Source organism: Rousettus aegyptiacus, unplaced genomic scaffold (assembly GCF_014176215.1).
Source record: "Rousettus aegyptiacus isolate mRouAeg1 unplaced genomic scaffold, mRouAeg1.p scaffold_m13_p_4, whole genome shotgun sequence".
NCBI classification, from domain to species: Eukaryota; Metazoa; Chordata; class Mammalia; order Chiroptera; family Pteropodidae; genus Rousettus; species Rousettus aegyptiacus.
Genome location: NW_023416307.1, coordinates 47,579,586 through 47,602,116, shown reverse-complemented (window position 1 = coordinate 47,602,116; position 22,531 = coordinate 47,579,586). Strand labels below are relative to the sequence as shown.

The 22,531-nt window shown below is 37.6% G+C and overlaps 2 protein-coding genes across 3 annotated transcripts in view; one reads left to right on the top strand and one right to left on the bottom strand.

The window, feature by feature from the left end:
- Positions 1 to 1,074, top strand: part of ATP13A5 (ATPase 13A5) — a 97,836-nt gene extending 96,762 nt beyond the window's left edge. Inside the window, exon 30 of the mRNA XM_016136245.2 lies at positions 527 to 1,074. Coding sequence (XP_015991731.2) covers positions 527 to 787 — 261 coding nt within the window. The 3' untranslated portion in view covers positions 788 to 1,074. The remainder of the gene's footprint in view (positions 1 to 526) is intronic.
- A 161-nt stretch (positions 1,075 to 1,235) lies between these two features.
- Positions 1,236 to 21,281, bottom strand: PLAAT1 (phospholipase A and acyltransferase 1). 2 transcript variants are annotated; one of them, XM_016136343.2, is made up of 5 exons: positions 21,096 to 21,281; positions 14,981 to 15,086; positions 14,360 to 14,498; positions 10,443 to 10,711; positions 1,236 to 4,638 (listed from the first exon to the last, which is right to left on the bottom strand). In XM_016136343.2, the coding sequence occupies exons 3-5, from the start codon at positions 14,496 to 14,498 to the stop codon at positions 4,537 to 4,539; spliced, it is 510 nt and encodes a 169-aa protein (XP_015991829.1). In that variant the 5' UTR covers positions 14,981 to 15,086; positions 21,096 to 21,281; the 3' UTR covers positions 1,236 to 4,536. The 2 variants fall into 2 exon arrangements, with proteins under 2 accessions (XP_015991829.1, XP_015991831.1); XM_016136345.2 differs by lacking the exon at positions 14,981 to 15,086.
- Positions 21,282 to 22,531: the final 1,250 nt, after the last annotated feature.

Genomic DNA, 22,531 nt, shown 5'->3' with positions numbered 1-22,531 from the left:
TGGAATGCAAGATTTGACTATTTCTTTATTATAAATGTCTAAAAATCACATGCATGTGAACACAGAAAAAATAGAGCCTCTAAAATGGAAAACGAAATCCATTTGATTGCTAGAGTTCATCTGTTCATTCAACAAACCTTTATTTGGCACCTTAGACGTGGCATATGCCAGGTAGTAGTGATTTTTTTTCCTTGATTTTTGAGTACATTATTGAGTACATTACCTAGTTATCATTTCAGTCTGGCAGTAAAATAATTCTAAGTGAATCATCAGCCAGGATTTAACTGGGAAATGGAAGGCTGTAAGCTTTCAGCAGATTTCTGTGAATATCAGTATGCTCTCGCTTCTCAAGCAAATGAGCTGGGGAGCTGCTAGGCTTCATGGGAACTGCAGGAGGAGAAGCTGCTACCTCAGCAGCAACGAGCACATCTCAGAGGAAGGCCTGGGGGGACAGGGGCGGTCAGGAGCAACCTGGCCTCAGAGGAAGTGGATGATGGTTTGTTTTTTTTTTCACCTGATTTTCCAGGATGCCATCCTTCAAAATCGAGAGTTCTGGCAATTGATCAAAAAAGTATTTGGATTCTATTCTAAAAGTCAGTATAGGAACTGGCAAAAAAAGCTGGCAGAAGACTCAACCTGGCCTCCCACAAACAGGACAGATTATTCAGATGATGGCAAAAATGGATTCTATATCAACCGAGGATATGAAAGCTCTGAACAGATTCGAAAGGAAAAACTCGAATGGGGAGGCCGAGCCACGGAAGAGCATTTCTGGACCAGACTGTAATCAGAATTGTTGTTCCGTGCTTACCAGCAACTCTTTTTTCCCCAGAAACTATTGAGAGGCGATAATCACCTTCCCTTATCTTTTCTCTCCATCTGAGGACTCTAAGCACATTTCTCAGTGTCTTGAGCTTTGCAACAAAGAATCTTAAATATGCTTATTTTGACTGTATCTTCTAATGCTGAGAAAAAAAATGCATTGCCTGGATTATGTCTTTTTTCTAATAAACTCAATTCACATTACATAGCATTATCCTGGTTAAAATGTACAACTTTTACAGTAGTGAAATAGTATGAACATGAATTTTAAAAAAGGAAAAATTGAAGAATTTGAGCTTTGAAGGTTTAACACATATATTTTTATTTTAATCTTCAGAAATAATATGAAAAAAACACCTTGTTTGTTGTCACAAGTATTTATTTAACCTTATATTTATTTGTGAAGAACATTTATGTACATATCTTTTTCCAAAGTCTCAAAATTCTCATTTTGCTTCTTTCATATGGTTTTAACAGAGAAATAAGAATTGACATTTACTTAAGAAAATTCAACTCTGACTGTAGTAAGCCAGAGCTCTGCGGAAGTGGAGAATGATGGAGGTTTCTATTTATTGCCTACAATCTTGGCTCCAGTACAGCTAACCACCACTGAAGCTGGCATCTCCCAAAGTATATTGCTCTTGGGCCAGTGAGCTACAACGTCCAGAATAGATCGCAAAGGTAATGAAATAAATTTTACTTTTGTTAAGATGTACTTTTCATTTAAAGAACATAGCACTTTTATTTACTTTTTATTACTGACACAAAAAGCTCACATTCTATCTCCAAAAATTGCCCCAAACAGAGTATTGCTCATTTAAAAAAAAAAAAAAAAAATCCTAGGGAAGGGACCCATAATGTTTTATTAACAGTATGGTAATTAACAGGCTACTAAACAATCAAGTTCCATCTCATGTTTTCATTATCTAAATCAATTATTAGATGTGCACTAACAACTATAGGAAAGGGCACGTCCTTTACAAATATATTGTGTACACTATTACCTTTAATATATATCAACCACACTGTGAACTTGAGAAAATATTTATTCCTAGTGAATATTTTATATTACCCACTAGGCTTTCCTTGTAACGATAAATCTAATTTTGCTAACCTAACAGATCTTTAACAGTTCGTAGGCAATTAGGTAACCAGTCCCATTCCATGAATACTAAATATGTGCCTAACACTGTGATGGGAATTCAGTTCTGAAATCTTTAGAATTGAAAACATGTTTTCAGCATTTCATCAATTCATTGTTATAAAAAGTATTATGTACTTTGTTACACAAACCAGCAGCATAAATACAAATTTTTATAAAAACGAACCCTCTATATTTACATTTTATTTCCTTTTTAAGCTTTTTTTTTGGTGCACGGCTCTTGGAGAGTGAAAATTTTCAAAATGTTTCTAATTTAGTGGCTATAATAAAAAATAAAGAGATAAAAATATTTAGCTTATGATTAAGAAATGTATGCCAACATAAACATGGTAACTTGGGTCCTTGAGCTAACATCTGTATTTATTAACCTAACCTTTGTGGAGAAGATTCAATTAATACACTATAACATTTAGATAGCATAAAAAGTTTTTTTTTATCTTAAATAAATGTACAATCTCCTCCCCCCCCCCCACCCCCAGTTTTTCCACAACAACCTGTTTGGTATCTGATAGGTGATAATCTTTATTTCATGGAACGTGATAAAGTTGAACTCTATATAACTTCATTAAAAATATGCTCAGAGAAAGGTTTAAAGGTTTGGGGAAATGTTTGATAAAAGCAAACTGAGCATGGTCACGCATCAAATAATTAGCTATAGGAAAAACAAACTGACAATCTTAAACTGTCCATCAACAAGAGTGGCCAATTTTATGGGAACACTGATGATTAACTTTGTGAGCTTATCTCTAAGCCTGAAAACTAAGAGAAACTGGAATACTATGTAAATAATGAATTCACAAATTTAATTTAAAAGTGCATTTGTGGCATTATCCAGCATAGCAAAGACTGTCTTCTGGAGTGGAGAAGTCCAGAGTTCTCTGAAAATGTTTAACTTGAGGATCCTTAAAAGGCCCATCCCCAATTCTGCTCCCTCCCCCCGTTCACCAGTGTTGTAATTCCACCACACCCAAGTCTCCTGCTTTGGGTTAAGATTTGCCTTCTGTAGTCCTCCTTCATTAAAAGGTAAACACACTTTGGGAAAGGTCATGCATTAAATTTCCATCAATCTCACCCTAATTTGACAATATTAGAAAAGAGCTCTTTTTTTTTTTTTTTCACTGTTACTTGAGAGTAGGACAAAAAAGAATCAGGAAACTAGAATAAAAATGAAAGGATATTTTGAAATTATGGTATCTAGTAGGAGACACTCATAACGCCCCAGAGAACTAGTGGAGGAAGAGAGAGTTTGAGGTTTATCTGGAGACAGAATTGGAACCATAAGAAAGGGAAAGGGTTAATCAGGGGACAGGGAAGAAAGAGACATAAGGTCTCTATTGGCCCTGATTGTAGTACATGACCCCTTCCGTTATCATTCTTCTTAACCTCCTTCAATTAGACTGTAAAATATTTTGGGGTCTAGGGTAAAATCTGAATCAGTTTAATAGGTCCAGGTCTTTCATCAAGGCTTCTGTTTAGTTATTTTATCTACCATATTCCTAGTTCCCTCATTGTACACCCCCATCAATATTTACTCGAACTTTATTTAATGCCATGCTTTTAATGATGTCACAAGAAGGATGTCATTGGCTGCTAGTGTTGTAGGGTAATGCTATAAAGTCTGATATAATCCTAAGGGTATAGAGACCTGCAACTATTTTTCCCCAGCTGTTACCAACAAGAATTCCACTGGAAGGGATTAAAAGGTAGTTTCTGTTAACATATTATCACTAAAATGCAAGAATAAAATCTTCACTCTCCTTGACTTATAGGAAAAGCCTTACAAAACAACACGGGATATTGTTTTCTAAATATGGCACCTCAAACCTACCTTAATGATCTCTTTCTAAGGTCAAAATGGTCAAACTCTTGAAATACTTCAAAATCTAAAAGAAACAATGAGGGTAAAAGTAATAGCCCATTCCTGCTTGTCACATACTCCTGACAAATGAGTCACTACTGGGAAAATCACTGGATCTGAAACACCAGAGCAAAGACAATCCCCTCTCCACCCGCACTCCACCCCCCATCATGTACACAAGAGCAAAAATATAGGCATCTACCCTCAAATGACTTGCTAATCAAAGATCTTCAAACTGCCTAACCAAATGCTGAATTTCCCAGTTTCTCTCCTGACCAGAAAAGGAATATGAATTTAGATGTCAACTCTAACAATTTAGGGCTCTTATCATATTTTTCAAAATCATATATAAGCTGTCTTCTTTCTCCTGGCAAATAAAAATAGCTACCCTTGGGGAAAAAGAAAATAATATTTATTGTAGAAGATAAAATATAATGTGATTTTGTTAAGATCTTCTGCTGGTTCACTCAAAAGGCTACTGCTTCTTGTTCAAGCTGCCACAGCAAATCTATGCTAGTAGGGAGAAAAATGTCCTTGGCTCATAATGAGATAATATCAGTAAGCAATTTATTAAACAGCCTGCCATCCATTATTGGAATTTTGAACAGAAATGATGCCTTGAAAATAAGTATTCATCCTAGGTTTTATTCCCCCTTCTCACAAACTCCAGTTCCGATATCTCTTCAGTAAATTGTTAATAATATTTTGCTCTTTGTCTTTTTGGAAACAAGCCCAGGAATGAGAAGACACCAGCAACAGCTGTCACAAATCCAATAGTGCTTATTGCTCGGTTGGCCTGTAATAAAACGAGAAACAAAAAACAGATCTTATTCTAAAGGCATCTCAGTGTCCTAAACCCAAGCTTTAGCTCGTTTCTTAAACAAAAGACCCATCTTAATGTACAATGGATAAATTTAAAGCTCAATGCAAAATTAAAATTTTGTATGAAGATGAAGAAATGAATTTATAATTTTTATAATTATGACAGATATAAACACACACACACTATATATATATATATATATATATATATATATATATATATATATATCTCCCTCATATTTTTATAGCCCCTGACCATTTAGAAACTTATTAGGCCATAATTCTTACTAATCATCATAGTACACCGGAAGGAGCATTATTCCTGTTTTGCAAAATTTGAGAAGTTAAAAGAGATTTGTCCGAGGTTATATTGCTGGGATGTTTAGCTACAGGTTGAGTTTTGAACCATATATTCTCCTCCTACACAACCTTACCCCCTAAACATACATTACTTTGGTCGTGTCTGTACCAGGGTAAATGTATGTGTGTGTGTGTGTGTGTGTGTGTGTGTGTGTATTTTTTCCTTGACTCAAGAACCTCTGTTAGCAAAATAATTCAGGAATGGGATCTGGGGTAATTACTTATAAACTCTTATTTGGTAGATACAATTTGTATTCTAATAAACTTCAAGAAAAATCAATACTAATGTTAACTATCATGTCAAAAATTAATTTCTGATGTCGACAAACTAAAATAAACCACTTTCAAGTTCAATCGTCCATAAAGGAGTTCAGACATTTATGGCTTTAAGAGTATTAATCATCACCATGATGAGGGATCTAATGAATATTCATGGGTTTTTCATGGCACTCAACTAACATTGCCTTCTGTCTGCATGGGTTTGAATGCAATTTTATGACCCGAAGGTCACATTCAGATACTTCAGTGGCAGGTATTCCGAAAACAACAGTTGTTCTCTGGGATTTAAGAATCAGGCTCTCCAAAAGCACAACATTTTTTCCCAAATGACTCTGGGAACCATCCCAAATGCTGGAAAGCCTGACCCAGCTCACAGGCAAGCATGCCCTCTGTCTAACCCGCAAGCCTCCTCCATTCCCCTGTATTACTGGCATGAGGCTACCTCCTCGAATGAAGCTTCCCTGTTGGGAACAGGTAGCAAGAACCACAGCCAGGGAAGAAGAGCAATGACAGGAGTTCACTCTATTACACCATCCAGTGGTCTGCAGAGACAAAGCCTGTGCCTGCAACTCCCTGCTCTGCCATCTTCCCTGGTCGCCAGGGAGAATGGCTCAAGCGAACAACTAACAAATTCTATTTTAGTTTACAATTCTAATTTCACGTATTTATTTGGTTGATTATTTATTTTATTTACAAGTTTTAATTAGTCTCTATCTAAGTTATTTCCCAGGAGAGAGTCAGAATTCACTGTAGCATAGAGCTGCCCACATAGTACATGGGGTGAAAAGGGGGGGGGGCAGGGAGATACACTATACATACAATATACAGGACAAAATTCCAAACATGAGCGGACTCAATAATCAGACAGGGATCAAAGATTAGACATCAAACCCAACCCTCACATAATTCTAGTCAGGTGCTGAGATCCCAAGAAGGTTTGATGCAAGGAAGGGTAGCAGACAATGAAAAAATAGGAAGGTGCAATAGGTATCTTTAACCAGACATGTCAAGTGGCAGCAGGGCACATCCCTGGGAAAACTCAGGATCCTGTGGGTAAAAGGGCCCTAGCTAGATGCAGCTTTAACACACTGGGTATCTTTCAGCCACTAGAAATAGAAAATGTGAGAGAAATCCCATAAATCTAAGAGCCTAAGGAGGGGATGAACAACTGGATCCTAAAGCAAAATCCCCTGAGATCGAACAGGCCACATACAACAATAATAAAGCCACTTAACGGCAGTGCATGCAGTTTCCAAAATCCTAAACACTTATTTCAAGTTGCATTCTAGACAGCAACACCCCATGTAATTCAGGCGATCCTTTAGAGTTATGTGTAATGGGATCTAACCTGCAAGATTATAATGTCCCAGGCTATTCTTGGTGAACCAGCATGAACAAGAGCTTTTACTTTATGGCTTACTTAGGATTATAAAATCACCAAATCCAACTCTGCACACTTCAGATTTTCTAGGGCTTTCGTCTACAGCCCTCAATACAGACCTCATTCTGAGGATCTGTACATGCCCGATGAAATGTTAGTTGAATCTGGAGTTCAGTGTCTAGACATAGTATAGTTAGGTCACAGATGACTGCAGCATTGATCCAACTACACAGTCAGGGTGTGTTGTGTGTCAGCTTGTCAAGGGCCCTGCCTTCTTCCACAAAGATAGACACATTTTAATAACCTGTTTAGACTATAACAGTGAAAATGTTGATTTTAGAAATTATTAAAAATACTGAAAAGATAAGACATAGGTGAGAAAACATTCGCAAAAGACAAATCTGATAGATTATTATCCAAAATACGCAAAGAACTCTTAAAACTCAACAGTAAGAAAACAAGCAAGAAACCCAATTTAAAAATGGGTAAACGATCTCAAATGACACATCACCAAATGTAATATGCAGATGACAAATAAGCACATGAAAGATGCTCGACTTCAAATGCACATAGGCCATTGCAAATTCAAAGAAGATACCACTACATACTTACTAGAATGTCTAAATTCCAAAACACTAACAACACCTAACACTGGTGAGAATGCTCCTGAAGCAACAGGAACTCTCACTAAAAGTGGGAATGCCAAATTATACCACCACTTTGGAAGGCAATTTGGTAGCTTCTTACAAAATTAAACTTACTCTTATCAGACAAACCAGCAATCATGCTCCTGAGAAGTTAAAAACTTACATCCAAATGAAAACCTGCACAAATGTTTCCAGCAGCTTTATTCATAATTACCAAAACCTGAAGCAACCAAGAGGTCCTTCAGTAGGTGAGCAGACATCCAGACAATGGAATATTATTCAGTGATAAAAATTAATGAGCTATCAAGCCATGAAAAGACAGAGAGGAATTTTAAATGCATATTGCTTAGTATAATTTTAACTATATGACATTTTGGAAAGGAAAAATCATGGCGACAATAAAAAGATCTGCGGTTACTAGAAGTTTAAGTGGGGGGAGGAATGAATAGGCTTAAAGCAAAGAGGATTTTTAGGACAGGGAAACTATTCTGTAATGATACATTTGCCAAAACCTGTAGAATCTACAACAGAAAGAGTGACCCTAACATAAACTAGCTGTAGGGTAAGTGTTTCCTTTACTCATCTAAGGTTTTAAGCTGAGCCTCCATAATAAAAGAGATAAACAAGAGAAAAACCCACGAAGTTTCTTAACATATACATCTCATATATACTTAGGGAAGAGTAACTCAAAGATGTGGTTTAGAATTCAGGCTTATATAGCGTTTTCAAAGAACAAAGAACAATGACAGGACAAAAGAAAGTGGTTTTGCCTTCTAAGGGTGGAAAACCCTGGGAAATTAAATATTCAAGAATCTAAGGGCAGATAAAGGTTAGTTAGTAAAGTTATGTAGATTCCTCTGGTGCCTTCTCCAGGCTAATAAGGAAGGGTCTTGCCCTAACCGCAGGTTGTCTCTGTGATTAGGTTTTGTATTCCTGGTAAAGAGTGGGAGAAGGGACACCTGTGAAAGTTTATGTCATGCTTTTAGGCAAATAGAGGGAGGGCAGGGAGCTTTTTATGCATCTACTTCTTCTCAATGTCTTCAGCTCAAAATAATCTTTACGCCAAAGTGATATATTTTGGGGTGACATATTCTGGTTTCTTTCACTATGTATTTTGGTTGATAATGATGTATCAATGTTGGTTCATCTTTTGTGACAAATATAGCACACTGACGTGGGATGTCGATGGTGGAGAAGGCTCTGTATGTGTGGTGGGGAGGGAGTAGATAGGAAATGAATGCTTTTAGTTCAATTTTTGCTGTGAACTTAAAACTGCTCTAAAAAATAAAGTCTATGAATATTTGTAAAAATTAAAAAAAGAACAAAGAAGAAAAAGATAGAGTCACAATCCTTCCACTTTTCTCATCTTTTTAAAACGCATTTACAGTTTTTTTTTTTAATTAAAGGAAATACACAGCCATTCTCCAAAAAAAATTGTTCTAAGAGCAAGATCCCCAAACCTTTAAGGGAACCCAGAAAGCTAAGCTAAGACTACCCATTACTGGTAGTAATACTATTAATTATTGATCATAATAAAAATATTAATTCAAGTGCTATATTTACTCTTAGATCAGCAGAAATTTTATTGAAGAGTACCAACAATTATCTATAAAATTCCTAAAATAGTGCAATTAATAACAATATCTAACACACAGCATTTATGAAAGGATAATACAAAATGCTGAGATTTCAAATATCCTCTATAATCTACGAAATAACCTCAGTTTATGAATTAGGAAACTGATAAACAATGTGCGTAAAGTTACTCAGCTAATAAGTGGTAAAGATGGAGTTCTAGCTCAAGTCAGCAGAATTCCAAAGCGTAAGTAGGTTCTTAAGGCTGTTGTTACTGCTCTGTTTTCATCAGAACCTGCTAGAGAACAGTTCTTAGTTGTTGAGGAATGATTAACTGTTTATGCCCTTGATTCTGGGTATGAAAGATTAAAAGCAGACTGCAAGTGCAAAGTATGAAGATGGCTCTAATTCCTTTTATTTAGCCATAGTTTAAAAAATGCTTAGTGAGTGCAACGGACAATTTTATCATTAACAACTTAGAAGAACAGACTTGATTTCTGGCTATACCACTAGTTTCTAAAGCAAAGGCAAAGATGAATTTGAGTGCATACACTCTGTGTTCTGGCTGAGAAGCAATTTATTGTTGCATGTGAATAGAATACTCATTATGTTAATGTAGTTCCCAATAAAAATAAATTTCCAATTAAATCATTTCTTAATGAAAACAAATGTATCCTTTCATTATATTTCATCTCCCATGTTCCCAAGCTTCCTTGAGAAGAATCATAACCTCATTCCTTAAAATAAATGCTTATATAACTGATCTATCATTTCGAGATACTGGAAGCCTTTATATATTAATTCTTTCATACCATTTTAATACATCTTTAGGTTAATATATCAGCGATAGAGTTGAATTGGTAGATTATAGGTAGGGAAAAGGCAATTGAATCAAGCATGTTTTTAGTTAGAAATCTGCCATACCGCAAATTATTGTAGGTAAATGACAAAATTGCAAGATCTTTTAAAACTAAGGTCAATTAATTCATTAAAAATCATCCAAAGCTCAATAAATTAAAGAATCTACTTCAAAGTATAAAATTCATTTGAAACTAGCATTGTGAGGAGATAGAAAACATTTACAAATCCATGAAGATATGTTATTAGTTGGACTTTGTCAGTTAATGAAAAAGAATCTTAGGATTGCCATCTGTTTTTGATAAGTGAACTACCACTCAAAAAAGTCAATGTTCTTTTCAACATATTCTTTTTAGTACATCTTATTTGAGACTGCTGTATGGTCAGGTACTAGGGGAAAAATTGAAGGGCAGAGGGCAATAAGACTGACAGAAAGCTATGGTCTTGATTCTGCTTCAAGTCCCTTCTACCTCAAATTCATGATATTCGTGTTCTAATCTGTTTGGTCATTAACTTGCTGCATGACCTTGGACAACTCAATTCCCTTCTTTATTATTCAGTATTCACATGTTTTCTCATTCTTATCATGTCATTTGAGGCTTGAGAACATGATCATAGTAGTAGTGATTATTTCCTCAATGTAAGATACTTCTTACATGTCTCCTAAAGAAAACTCACCTGCTCTGAAACTCCTTCTCCATAGCGAAGCAAAGTCACAAAATGCTCGCAGTTGTTGACCAGTATGTCATACTCCACCTCCTGTCCAATCACAAATTCTGACCGGTGCATGACTTCTTCCATGGGGAGAGGGGCGTATGTTTCATCGTACTTATTGTTTATTCTGTATGTGTCATTTCCTGCAACATCCTTCAAGAGCTGCATCCTCACCAGGGCCTTTCTGCTGAATATAGACTTGGCGCTTGTAAATGATGCAGGGATATCATCCTCTATAAGGAGAATTCTGGTTAGTGACCCAGCCCAGTGAACTCCAATGCCATCTAAAGACTTTCAAAGTACTAGGATAACTAAACCTAGCTCTGTTTCTAACTCATCATCAAACCAAAAAACAATCTTACCAGCCTTAAGTATTCATTGTAATTTATCAGTAACAGTTATTCAGTACTATATGAGCGAGAATGTAAGCGACTTTTGAAAATCTGTATCCGTAGATCAAATTAGGTGAGAAAACTCTATCCTTTCTTGAGTAATAAGTTCTCTATTAATTGGTATAATTATTAGAGATCTTGGTATATGTTTTTAACATAGTACAGATGAGATCATTGCCCATGTTTTCTGTAAAGCAGTTTTTTCTTTAGCATGCGAACCCTTTCCAACTAACATAGTTGGGCTTTAGCAGTAGTTCGTTATGATTAATAGGGTTGTCCTACTGTCTAAGCTGCATTCTTTACCCTCACTTCCACTTTGTACACTTATTCTTTCAATGAGGCTTCAATTGGGGTCCAATTTGAAATGTGCATGATACTCCAGTTCTCTGAGAGGTGAGCTGGGATCAGGCTAGGCCACTGATTTTGTCTTGCCAGTTTCTTTGGCCAAGAAACTAAGTCCTGAACCTGAACCTAATCTAGTATATACTGTCTGCTAGATGTGGCCCCGTGCTGTGGCTTACCCACCTGTTATAATGCCCATGCCCCATAAATCGGTCCTAACTTCCTCTATGGGTAAGCATTTGCCTAAGGCTACCAGGGACCTTTGTACCCTGGTCTGTCACAGTTGGTGTCCGAGGGTGGAGAGATGATTCCTCAGTGTTCAGTTCTAATGCCAGGCTCCAGTCCCTCTCCATCTGCCCAAGACTGCTATGCTTGCCATTGTTCTAATAAATTACAAGAAGAGTCTCTAAATAGCCAATGTTTAGACACATTCTCTTTTAGTAATGACTAAAAGCAAACTCTTTTTTCCATTCCTCTTTTTTTTTTTAATCCTCCAAGTTCCTTTTCCTTGAAGCAGCATTTCTAGTTGTTTTTTTTTAAGTTTTTACATATTACAAGTTCTTAGCACACTTATAGCCTAATTAGAATTATTGAACTCATTCTCCCTCTCTCTTTTTTTTACTAGTCCAATATAATCTATTTACAGATGAAGAAATTGAAGCTTGGAGAGGTTAATAGACTTATAAAGTATATCACATGACTAATTAACAGAAACAGGAATTGAATTTCAGTCTATAGGATCAAGGCTCAGTGCTTGTACCACATTAATATGGAGCTTAAGACATGAAAATAAAGAAACAGGACCAAGATCTCGTATTATTTTCCAGATGTGAAAAGTTCAGAGATAACATAGAGAGTTGTTAAGTGTTAATCACCAGAGTGGGCAAAAACTGCCAGCTCTGTATCATAAATGTCATTTTATTTGCTATTTCCATTTTCAGTATTCTAGAAAACAGACAAATATCTCAAAATATTGCGGAAACTACTTTATTAAAAATTCTCAGAAGTTCTCGAAATAGTAAAACCTTGGCCTACGAACATTTCTGTTTAAAGGTATCTTGAGGAAAAAAATACTCCAGGCTATTTGTTATTTGCACACATTTTTCTTATTAAATTTTTGCTCATTTCTAAACATTTAGAAAATACAGCAAAACATGCAAATCTTAATTATGTGTTATTCTCTCACCCAGAAATAACTACTATTATTTTGATGTACTTTTATTAAGTATTTTATTAACATGTGAATAGATTGCATATATGTTTGTATATTTATGTGTCTATGTTATTTCCCTGCAAACTGGATATCATATTGCATGTTGCATTTTAATTTGGAATTTTCAAATAAATATCATATAAGGATCATATCTCACATAATTAAACACATCCAAAAATGTGAGTTTTAATGGATTTTATAGTGGCTATTGTTTTGCACCCCATCTGACTACTGCCTCTGTCTTTCTGGAAAAGACTGTTTAGGTTAATCAGTATCCCATTCTCCTGGGTACAGTGACAGTCTGGCAATGGGCATGGGATCCACACTGGACGAATTAGAGTCATTCTCCATGATTTTTCTAACCGCAACAGTCAGGGATTATCTATAGCTCCTGCTGGGTCACAATATTATAAGAAATGAAGGACTAAGGATGCCGGTGGCCATCAGTTCAGCTTCTTAGAGAAACATATCCTGGGAGAATGACAACAGATAGAAAAAACGCAGGCTTGAGACAGTGTTAAAACCCCTCGATCTAGGCATCCCTGAGGCCAGCACCATCTCTGAACTTTCTGAAGTTTCTTTCAGTGAAGCAATGACTTTGCCTTTTTAAGCTAATTTTAGTTTGATTTATGTTACCTGTAGCTAAAGAATTCTGCCAAACACAGATGCCTAATATTTGTGGCTAAGTCATTTATTCCCATATTAAACATTAAGCCATTGTCTATTTTTTTATTTTAAATCAATTTTATTAAAATATATATATACATTATTTTTCAAACCATTATAAATGAGATAAATATGAATAACCTTATACAGAAATATTAGTCTACATCTCTATAGATATGTTCCCAAGAATAGATTCATAGAAGTACAATTATAGGTTCAAAGCATATGACTCTTTTAAGCCTCTTAACTCATATTACTAAAATTTTTTCATGAATGATTTTATCAACTTATATTTCTATCAACAACATCCTTTATTCATTTCATTATACCCTTATCAACACTGATTGTTATCATTTTTTAATCTTTGTTAAATGATAGGCATAAAATCTATCATTTTATTTTACTATTCTTAGATGACTAAAAAGTTGAAACTTTTAAAGATAGGTATTGGCTTTTGCTTTTCTCCTTCTACAAATTGTTCACAACTGTCTACCCATTTGCTTTTTGGGATTTGGGTGTTTGCTGTTCCCTCAGATTGAGAAAGGTACGCTCCAGATATTGTCTGCTTGGTTTCCTCACCTCTTTCGATTTGTTTTTCAAATGTTATTTTCTTATGAGAGTTTCCTGACCATCTCATTTAAAACTAAAGTACCACTCCCCAAACTTCCAGCACTTCCTATCTTGCCTTTATAATTTTTTTCTCCAAATCACTTATCCCTATTCTAACATTGCTCTGTTTTCTTCATAGCCTGCTTTCCTCCCTCCCTCCCGTCCCGCCTCTCTCTCTCCCCCATTCCTCCTTCTCTCCTCCTACTCCTCCTCCTCCTCCTTCTTCTCTTTCTCTCTTTCTCTCCCCTCTCTGTCTCATAAGCTTCACTGTGAAGGAAGAGGTTTATGAATCCCCGGCATCTAGAATATCAGTTGGTACATACTGCGTAATCTATAAATAGATATTGAATAAATTGAAATAATATATTTGTGTGACATATAAAGACATTGACTTTTATCATATTTGTGGCAAATATTTTACTCAGCTAATTATTTACTTTTCAATTATTTTTTAACCACAAATTTAAACTTTTAATGTGAATTGTCCTGTGACTTCTTCAATGCCATTTGGTCTTAAAATGTCCTTCCTTAAACAAAGATCGGCTATATTTATCTACTTTCTACATTTTATATACAATTTGTTTAATTTTGTGCTTTTGTTCATGATTCCTTCTGTAACAAGGAAATTAAAAAGCTCGAGTGCTGGAAATGAATCTTACCTAGAGGTGCTATGTTGATAACGTAACCGTCACCCAAGTACAGGGCCCAGTGCTGATAGCCAGGGCGAAATACTTCAATCAAGTCCCCTGGCTGGGGGTTGCCAGGATATTTCAAACTAAAGCAATCATTAAACGCCATCTGTAATGACAGACACAAAGAAGATCCAGCTGATACAACTTGCCAAAAGGAAATAAGTTTTAGACTTTCACAGAAGCACAGGGAGAGAAAATTTATTGGGATTGCATTCCTTATTAAAGACTTAGACTCACACTTCGTCCTCTTCTTTGAATGATTCAACACTGAATTATTTGTATACAAGTGGGAAAGTGGAGAAAGAATTTGTCTGCTAGTGCTTAATTTTTTATAGCAATGTTTCTCATCCTGATCAACTCCAGAGTTCCTTTATTACACTAAGCATTTTATAATTCTGTTTTTAAATCCAGAAATTCACACATATTGTAATTTACCTAGACACAAAATTTCAAAGATATATTAATATGATACCTCATTTGGAATAGAAAAGGGAAGGAAAATTATATTAATATATGTTTCACTGTGTAAATATTCAGTTCATGACTATACAAAAAGATATAATAAAGTATCTATATGCTTGTACTTACAGAACATGAAAAAGTCAGGATTCAGAAGCGGAGGAGAAGTCTCGTAGCCTTTTATATAGCAGCATAGCAAAATAAAAAAGCAGAGGTATGGCTGGATGCTAATACTCTGTGCAAAAAACAAAACAAAACAAAAAAAAAACAAAACTTACTCTGTGACTTAATCTAAGCAGACATAAGTTCCAGTCTCAGGCGAGTGACCAGACAGATATTCAGGCATCCTGAGGGATACAGGACATTTCTTCCTTGTGCTGAACCATGCTGTGCATGTCTAGGCACTCTGCCTCCATCCACTTAACATCAGTAAATGCCCTTTGTCATTGGAACGACCACAAACAGCTCACAAATTTTCACCATGTACCTACTACTCTGTGTTCTCTCTTAGTCCTCACTTACTGATTCTAGAAATAGTGCAAGGTGGTCAGTGTAGAAGTGGAGCTATTTGGAAGGTCAGGGAATTCATGATATTGATGAGTATGTCTGAAAATTCTAAATTTGATGAGTCTTTCTTGTTAAATCAATACTTTTCAGAAAAAAAAAATCTTTGACAGTGGATTTTTATGGAGGGTTACATTTTCTACATATGGCACAGAAGTAGAATGAGTCAGTAAGAGGAACTTATACACAACGATCAATAATCAAAAAGAGATTCAATGCTACATCCATGTTGAAGATCTAACTGTTCCTCAGCACTTTTCACACTAATGGAGAAAGGTAGACTCACTTACAAAATAAATCCAAGCGCCAGAAAGGGAAACTTCCAAGTCAACTGAATTATAATTATAATAGCATAGGCTAAGGGCTTGGGAATACACATTATCACTTTTCTGGCCCTCTAAAAAACTTTTTTACAACCACTAATGTTGGGAGGGTGTTTTCCCAAGTATTTGTATGCCATCTGTTGAAAACTTGAATCATCATCACACTGGCACAGAAATGTGGCCAAATGTAAATAGTCCATCTGTTAAAAAATAACTATTAAAATAGCTTTATAGAAACCATTAAGTCTAGCCACCCTCTCAAATATGTTTGGGTCTTATTAATATGGCAGTTCACAATTTGGCCATGTGGGTACTAAAAGGAAAAACAGATAATATACTGTAATATAAACAAACACACTTTCCGTGAATAGGAATCAGCGAACACACACAGCTGCACGCTAGCATTCAAAGACCCAGTGAAGCTTACAATAATAACCACCATCTGAATAAGAGAGCACTTTGTAGTGTAACTGTTTTTTTTTAAATGCAATATTCTCGATTAACCCTATTTCATATATTTTTTTTAAAAAAACCTACAACTATTTAAGCCTATTATGTTATTAACCCATTTTACAGATAAAAAGTGACAGTAGAAAATACCAACTGTGGGGAAAATCCCACCGAAACCTTTATATTATAAACTACAGAGGGGAAAAATAACTGGACCGGGTGTTAAAAATGTGACATCTTGTCTCTGGTCTTCTACTTGTCAGTTTGGGAAAATCATTCAAATTGTCTGAGTCTCGATTTCTTCATTTTGAAGGCAGATATTAGAGAACACAAGGCAGAAGGCAGGCTGAATTGTTTATTTCAAAAAGCTATTGCAAATAACCTTTCATGAACTGGCTAAAAGCTGTTGCAAGTGCTTTGTGAACTGTCAAGAGCTAGGCAGGTAGATAGTGAGAGAGAAGGCTGTTTGTAAAGACTGAGGCATTGCTTGATGGTTTATGTGTGGTTTTAGTTCCTTATCCTCTCTTTCAGCCATAGTAATTCTGTGGAATGGATGATTCTACTGCAAAATTTTAATATTTTTAACACATTTTAAATTCTGACATATAGCTCGTAAACTGATTTATGAAATGTAAGTTAATGTTTTTACGAAGCCCATCATATTTATAAAGAGGGATGACAAGATAACAGAAAAACATTTCATATGAGCAAGCTCTCAAGAAACTAAGGGAGGAGCCTGGAAGCAAATATGTAAGGGGAAAGTGATTTCTGACACCAAACACTTAGAATCACGGCAATTTACTGCAGAAAGGTACTTCAGATATCATCTAACTCGCTGCTCTCCAAAATTGCTTTTAGCAGTGGGGCCCTGTATCAAACCAAATACCAGATGGACCCATAATGATATAAAACATGAAAAACAGCCTTCCCCTGGACAAAGCCAGAGAGAAGCATGAGAGCCCCATATGTCCCTCAATGCTGCTGCTACTAAGGCTCCTGGGGCTCCAGCCCTTCCAGGAATGGAGTCTGAATGACACCCGTCCAGTTCTAGTGCATCCATCTTATTTTTAAGACAGAGGAAACAGACCTAGGCAGGTAATTTGACTTGCTCAAGGTCATATGCTATTTTACAAAAAAGATTCTCAACAAATGGCACTGGAACAATTGGTCTTTCATTGAGGAAAAGAGAAAAAGAAAAAAACTTTGACCTAGTCTCACGACTTATAGAAAAAATAATTCACAATGGATCATGGAATTAACTGTAAATGTAAATATAAAACACTGGAGAAAAATCATGGAGGAGAAAATCCTCAGGTCCTACAGTAAACAAAGAGTTTTTAGACTTGTTACCAAAAGTACTATCCATAAAAGGAAAAACTGGCAACTGGATGTCCTCAAAATTAAAAACATTTGCACTGTAAAAGATCTGTTAAAAGGACAAAAAAACAAGCTACGGAGTGGGAGAAAATATTTGCAAACCACATATTCAAGAAAGGACTAGTATGGAGAATATATAAAGAACTCTCAAAACTCAGCAACAAAAAAGCAAAGAATACAATTAGAACTTGAGCAAAAGACACAAAGACATATTTTAACAAAGAAGAGACACAGATGTCAAGTAAGGCATGTTGAACAACATTAGTCATTATAGAAATGCAGATCAAAACCAAAATGAGATAGCACAACACACCTATCACATAGTTAAAATAAAAAATACGACTCCAGAAAATGTTGGCAAGGATGCAAATAACTAGATCACTCATTATTAGTAAAAATATAAAACGGGATAGCCACACTAGAAGAAGTCTGGCAACTTCCTGAGAAACTGAACTTGTAATTTCCATATGATACAGCAATTGCACCTTAGCCACTTATCTCAGAGACGATGAAGATTTATATCAACACAAAAACCTGTACACAAATGTTTATGGCAGCTTATTTATAATAGCCAAAAACTGGAAACGATCTAGATGACCTTCAATAGGTGAAGAGTTAATCAAATGGGGCGCAGCAATACTACGGAACACTACTACCAAAGAATAAAAAGGAAAAAGGAATTGATATCTGAAAGAATTAATGACCTGATTGAATCTCCAGAGAATTATGCTGAGTGAAAAAAAAAAAAAATGACAAAAGGTTATCTAACATATGATTCCATTTACATCAACATTTTCGAAATGACAAAATTATAGAAATAGAGAATGAATGGTGATTGCCAAGGGTTCAGGAAGGGATGGGAGAGAATGAAGTGGGCGTGGCTATGAAAAGGTAACAAGGAGATGCCCTACATATCTGTAGTGTCAATGTCAGTCTCCCAGTTGTGATATTGTACTGTAGTTTCACAAGAGGTTACCATTGGGGGAAACTGGGTAAAGATGCAAGGAATCGCTCTGTATTATTTCCTGAAAACTGCGTATGAAAATACGATTACCTCAAAACAAAATCATTAATTTAAAAAAGACTATTTTTTAAAAAACAAAGCCTAGAAGCGGACCAATATCTGGAAGTTATATTAAGGCTGTTTTGAGCTATATATAAGAAAATTTTTTCTTTTATTGAAGATGATTCAACAACGGAATGGAGCACCTTATACAGATAGCAGTTTCTGTCACTGGGAACATTTAAACACAGTCAGGGTTGAGAAAAATATGATTTCCCAGAAACTGTGCTAGGTGTAATCCTCAAATCAACACCACAAAATAGATATTATTATTTCCTCCATTTTAAAGATGAAGAACCTGATGTTCGGAGTCGTTTCGGAACTCACCCAAAATCATGCAGCAGAAAATGGCAGAACCCAAACCTGGACTCAGATTAGCCTGCCTCCATGGTTGGCTCCTAATCCTAACCGCTGCTGTCCGTGTACACTATACTGCCTCCCTTGCTAACGTTTCTGCAGCCCTTCTCGCACACTATTAGACTGATTAACCACTGTGAGCTGATTATTATGATCACAATTTTACGGATGAGTTAAGTATCAGACCCAAAGTCACACGGGTCGTAAGTGACAGAATTAGAATTCAATTCCAGCTGTGTCTTCTTATTCCAAACTGCATGCTCTTTCTTTATACCATTGATTAACATCATTAAGCAAATGAATTTCTACTAAACAATATTTCGTCTTCTCCCTCTTCCCAAATATCCATTAGATAGAGAAGCTACAAAACACACAGAATATATATTTTATATAACAACACGAGAAGTTTTTAAATATTCACATTCGGAACCAGTGAGTAATGGGAAGTAGAGCCTTGGGGAACCCCTGCACTTCTTCTGCAGGGGAGGTGGAAAGGTGGAGCTAGCTGCTTCGAGAAGATCCTGGGACTCAGGCCTTAGCCTATCTGTTTGAGCAATTTGATTTACATTTATCACATCCACCCTCTTCATTAAGGCACAGGTATGTAGTGCTGCATAAATATGATAACACGAAACCAATTAATGATACATTTATAAAGTCCTCTACTGCGATCTATGTGTGTCATCTTTTAGGTAAAAATATTTCATTTTAACAGTTCATCTGTACAGAATTGTTTGCCTAGTTTATAATAAAGAGCGACACTGAGGTAAGTCTAAAAATCTTTGTACAAGAAATTTCCTGTTTCAACTGCCAAAACAGGCTATCCTGTTGATCTCTGGGGATGCATCAAAAGAAGTAACTGCCCCCTGCACAGATAGAAACAGGCTGATGAACTGTTGCTCATGTCTGTAAGGCCAGCCGTGATACAAGAATACTAAGAGCACTTTTCACAAACTACTCCCAAGAATGCTACTGGAAGTTCGAAACAGGATCACAGCTGTTTCCCTACAGTCCACCAGTCTCCCAGTTCCATTTGGACCCTTTCCCACTCCATCTCCATATTTCAGTCACAGTCCTGCTACACTGAGATGGCTCCACGAAACCTGTCCTCTTAGCCTGGCAAATTCAGACCCTCAGAGCTATAAAGATCCATGGTCCGACGTCCTTACGCTCCAGCTGAGGGTTCTGCCTCTCAGTCAGATGAACCATCCACAGCCACTGCACTCTCATTCTCTGTTTGGAATTCCTCCAGAGCTCCCCACTACCAATTCTCCATTTTATGTCCTCTATGATGGTGGCCTCCTCACTCCTGCATTCTGGCAAACCAAACTACTCCTTATTCCTCACACTCGTCTGAAGTTTAGTTGCTAACACTGAACGTTCTACCTGGAATGTACTGTCCATGTCTGAATGCCCCACTCCCTCCCCCAGGTCTTCCTACAGACAGCCGGAAATGACATCTCCTTGTGAGTTTCCAGGGTGCCTTGAATCTGAGGCCATTGAGTTTCCCCACACCTGCCTCAGTTACTGCTGTCTGGGGAATCTTCTCTTTTGCTCCACACGTAGGACTGGTTCTTGTTTATCTCTAGATCTCCAGTTTCCTGCAAAGTGCCTGGCACAAATAAGTGCTGAGCAAATGTGTCATGAATGAAGAGCAGTCCAAGCCCAAGCACAGAGTGGCTGGGTTTTTCCAGCACTAAATCGTATTCATAGTCCCGAATGCCAAGCTAATACCACCACCCATATTCCCCAAATCTAGTATTTTATAATAATAATTACTTGTATTAGTTTTCATCTCAGTGAGGATGGTAAGTTTATAAAGCCGTAGTAAGCCAGACTTGGTTTCTAGTCCCAGTTCTGCCATTTAATAGCCGCGTGACTTGAGTGAGCGAGTCTCTTTCCCTGAGGACTCCACTCTCCCATTTGTTATAAACAAACAAACAAACAAACAAACAGATAGATGATAGATAGATAAATAAAATTTAAAAAGAGGGGTATAGGTTACATTATGTAGATGCTCTCTACTGGTCAGCCGAGCTTTTTCCGTAACACTTGGTTCAAAGAAGCTTCTTTGGGAGCCTTAAAGTCCCCCCTCCCTCTCCCAGCACACCTCTTAAGCCCGGGACGTCTTCCCCCACCGGTGGCAGCTGCGGGGGTCCTGGGGTCGCCCTGGCCTCGCAGCTGCTGCCCTCCTGCTAGTGGCCGCGGGCCGACTCCATCTGTTCCGGGAGGAGGTCAAGGCGACAGCAGCGTGTTACCAACCCAGGGCAGCCACCACTGCCAACGCCAGCCCCGCCGCGCGCAGACGCCCGGCGCCAGCGACGCTGCAGCGCGCGCGCTGCCGCCGGGGATGTGGGTGGGGTGGGTGCGGGCTTTCGCCCGTCCTCGCACCGCGCGCGTACCCCCTCGCACGCGCGGCATCCTCCTCACCCGGAGGAGCACCAAAGCTAACCGCTGCAGACACCACAAACTCAGCGATTAGAACGCAGCCCTGGCGTGGTACCTAACCAGTGACGCCCCTCCCGGCCGCTGGGACACTCTGGCAGAAAACTTTTATGGCTGTGTTAGGCGCTACAGTTATGAAGTGAACTCGTCCTGTTGAGCCCAGAAAATGTTCATGTGCACACACGAATACACACTACACCCAAAAGAAGTACGCGCCCCCTTCTAGCTCTACGCACACTCCTTCATGCCAACGGGAACAGTCCTGGTCCCCGAGCCCCAGCATAGCATCTCTGTCTTTGAGCAAAGGTGGGAGCAAGGCGTGGCCTTAAAAAACCTCTCTGCTTCTCACCATACAAACCCCTGCATGATAGGTGCTTGTGAGCCTGGTCAAACACCCAGAGGCTGTGAGGACACACACCTACTGGACCTCACTCCCTGGACCCCTGCCTCTCACCACCCTCCAACCTAAGGTCTACTTCAGAGTGGGAAGAGAGGAGAAAGAAGAAAGAAAGCCGAAAGGAGAAAACTTAAGGAAGGGTGTGCGGGAGCCTAGACCTCCAGACACCAGTTTTCACCAGTGAAAAATTCACCTGGCTAGAGATGAGGCCTTTATTAAAGACAAGACTCTCAGGCAGCCCATTCCCTTCCTCGCCTCCCCTGCCTTGCCATCCCTGCCCTGCCCTGCCTTGTCCCTACCAAAGGTCTGGTTCTGGATAAACAAACAGAGCAAGTCCCTTATTCAGCGTGACCTGGGTGCATGTGACAGAGCAGGGCCGAACAGACTCTCTTTCAGGCCAGGTGGGTGAGCAGAGGCCTCCAGGAATACAGCCATGTGAGTTTAAAAATAAAGCCGAGCATGAAGAGGATCCTTTTTCTCATTGCTTAAAAAGGGAGGCCAGGAACAGTAACCAGCTAAGTAAGGAAGCCTAGCAGACTGATTGCTAAGTGAACTTTTTGGAGCTCTTCACAGGACTTTCCTTCAAACAAGTCATAACCTAGATTTTTACTCTGATGTAAATGGAATCCCATCTAAAAAGAAGGATTTTTTTTTTTTCCTACTGATTCAAAGGCTGAAATAGCTTGCTAATTTTATGTGTTGTG